This window comes from Athene cunicularia, assembly GCF_003259725.1.
Source record: "Athene cunicularia isolate RWA chromosome 4 unlocalized genomic scaffold, athCun1 chr4_part2, whole genome shotgun sequence".
Lineage (NCBI taxonomy): Eukaryota > Metazoa > Chordata > Aves > Strigiformes > Strigidae > Athene > Athene cunicularia.
In genome coordinates, this window is record NW_020799099.1 from 18,921,050 (window position 1) to 18,923,965 (window position 2,916).

The 2,916-nt window shown below is 47.7% G+C and overlaps 1 protein-coding gene across 1 annotated transcript in view; it reads left to right on the plus strand.

Moving 5' to 3' along the window:
- LOC113479820 (histone H2A.Z) overlaps positions 1–1,880 on the plus strand; it is a 20,049-nt gene extending 18,169 nt beyond the window's left edge. The window contains exons 3-6 of the mRNA XM_026848143.1: positions 151–228; positions 631–744; positions 1,206–1,335; positions 1,484–1,880. Coding sequence (XP_026703944.1) covers positions 151–228; positions 631–744; positions 1,206–1,335; positions 1,484–1,545 — 384 coding nt within the window. The 3' untranslated portion in view covers positions 1,546–1,880. The remainder of the gene's footprint in view (positions 1–150; positions 229–630; positions 745–1,205; positions 1,336–1,483) is intronic.
- Positions 1,881–2,916: the final 1,036 nt, after the last annotated feature.

Sequence of the window (2,916 nt, forward strand, 5' to 3'; positions counted from 1 at the left end):
GCCCGGCGGGAGGGGCGCATGCGCGGGTGAGGCGCTGCCGCGGAGCTGTGCCCGCGCTGCCCGTGGGCGCCGGCCGCCCCTCGCAAGTACGGCGGCTCTGATGGGGGGTGGCGGGCGCGTCAGCTCTTGCACACCTCTTCTCATTGCTAGGCTGGCGGCAAAGCTGGGAAGGACTCTGGAAAGACCAAGACCAAAGCAGTGTCCCGTTCTCAGCGGGCTGGATTGCAGGTGAGCAGGGACTGGGACACGGGTGGGTGAAAGTCAGGTTGGCTTTCCATCTCTTGGTTGGTTGTACGTTGTGAAGCCTGTAGAGTCTGCTGTGTGTTGTCCAGAATGGTGTAAAGATCTGTTTGATCCTTGAGTTTGTTAATGTCTGGTTTGACTAATTTTAGACCTTTTGCATATGTGTGCAGAAGGGAAGAGAATTCCCTTGTGGCTGTTGCTACTGCTTGTGGTTAGAATTGTGCAGTTGCTGACGTGCACTTGGCATACAATATCCTTAGCTGCATTCTAAAGTGTTGAAATGTAGTCCATGCTGGGATTCTGTTGTCAACATGTGGTTTAGAGTACTGACTTTTTTTTTTCCTGTCTCTGTCATCACAGCATATTCATACTTCTGTTATTTTCCAGTTTCCTGTTGGCCGCATCCACAGGCACCTGAAGTCTAGGACTACCAGCCATGGGCGTGTAGGAGCCACAGCTGCTGTGTATAGCGCTGCAATCCTGGAGTACTTGACAGCTGAGGTAAAGTTCCTGCAAGGGGTGGAGCAAGTTGGTCAGCTTCAAAATGGTATAATGACCAGAGCCTGTTGTATTTTGCCAGTTTGCACTGGGCTGTGAACTCTTTACTTTCTTTGAGCCTATTCTAAGTGCATGCATCATCAGGAGACCATGAAATATGCATGGGGTTTCTTGCTCTGCATTTTGTGCAGATCAAATTGCTATGACTTACAGGAAAGATGGAATTGTGAAGTATTTTACAAAATGTGCCATTACAGCAAATCTTATCTGCTGTAAAACACTTACTCTGGTCTTGGGGGAAACTAAATGTGGAGCTCCAAAGGAGGAACCCTTCCAAAAGAGGTGGTGTTTGTGGTCTTGGTGCCACTTATGCTGTGTTGGCCATAGAGAATAGGAGAGCAAAGTCTATGCAGTTGGTCTCGTGTGACTTGTGTAACTCAGTTTAAAAATGTTCTTGTCCTCAGGTACTTGAGCTGGCAGGAAATGCATCCAAGGACTTGAAGGTGAAACGTATCACTCCCCGTCACTTGCAGCTTGCAATTAGAGGAGATGAAGAATTGGATTCTCTTATTAAGGCAACAATTGCTGGTGGTGGTATGTGAATTGCTTGTAAATGGTTTGTGATGAGTTGAGGGGCCAGAACTCTGGCAAACTAGGGGCTGCTTAATGCTGTCATCCTATTTGAAGTTGAGGAAAATTTGTTAGAGAAGTAACATGTTCTTTAATTGTTGGTCTTTCTTAGGTGTAATACCGCACATCCACAAGTCTCTCATTGGCAAGAAAGGACAACAGAAAACTGTCTAAAGGATACCAGGATTCCTCGTTATCTCAGGACTCTAAGTACTTAATTGTCCAGTGTTGGTGATTCCAGTGGACTGTATCTGTGAAACACAATTTTGCCTTTTTGTAACTTTGAGAAGCTAAAGCTCCCTTGAGCTTTCTAACAAACCAAATTTCTGCATTGAAGTCTTAACTGTATTTAAGTGTTACCATGGCTTCAAAGAAGCTATTGTATTTGTAGTGGGTTTTGATTGAGCTGACTGTTTTTAGATTGGTTTAAGTAAAGGAAATGTTTGGTTTTGTACAGACTTTTCATCCACTAGAGTGGAAATATTCAATAAATGTTCTATCAAGACTGATTGTCTCTTGTCCACTTAATGGAAAAATACTTGAGTCTTGACTGCACAGCTCTCAAGTTCCAAGAACGTATGACTGACAATCCCACCAACTGGGCTTGGGGGATGTGGAAACAGTGCCCCAGTGTACTGCACTTGGTAAATGCCACCAAGTGACATGGCATGCAGGTTTTATCCTGCGAAGTCACTTTCTCACTATCTGAGCCTGCTGCCTTTAGCAGGGGGGCGTTAAGGCTAGTTTTGCTTGATGCTGGCCTTCATAGAAGGAGGAGGGGGTCTGTCACTGAAGAGAAAGGTAAGCTGAATAGATGTTGAAAATCCCCAACCTCTCTTGAATTTTGTTGTGATAGAGCCTGACCACTCACTGTTTCTTGTGAAAGACTGGAGAGATGTTTGTAAGCAGGGGCTGTCCTTGCAGCTGCTTGCATGGCCTCACAGTGTCCATGGAAGACTCTAAACCCTGCTTTTGAGTTAGCACTCCAATAGCTCTGCCTTGCAGTGGCTTTTTCAGGGGTGGGCTTCACCTCTACCAGCCAGAGACCTGAACTGCTTTCTGTTAGCCTTGAGCGATGAGGGTCCAAACAATGCAACTGGTGTTTATGGGGTGTTAAAGGCACAGTTTTAATATCTGCAAATTACAGGAGGTTCTGGCCATGTTTTCAGCTGTGCTCCTCCAGCATTGCTCCAAGCAAAGATCCTGTGCTGTGAGAGGGGAAACCTCATCCTGGGTGAGGCAAAAGGTGCTGCCAAGTTCCTGTGGCTGGGGGCAGCAACTGTTCTGCCAGCAGTGAACTCTTTCTTCCCAGCAAAACAGTCCTGGGCAAGAGGGAGCTGGTGTCACTAATTACAGCCAGCAGTTTAAGGTGCTAATACCTACCTCGAAGCATAGTTAATGCGCTGTGTTAATGACGATGCCTGGGTTGCTCTGGCTGCCGCCTCGGCTCCAGAGAGGCCGGGCGGGGCCGCAGGGCAGCGAGAACACGCAGCCGCCCGCCCGGTACATTTCCCTGGCAGCCGGCTGCCTCGGGCAGCGGCGGGG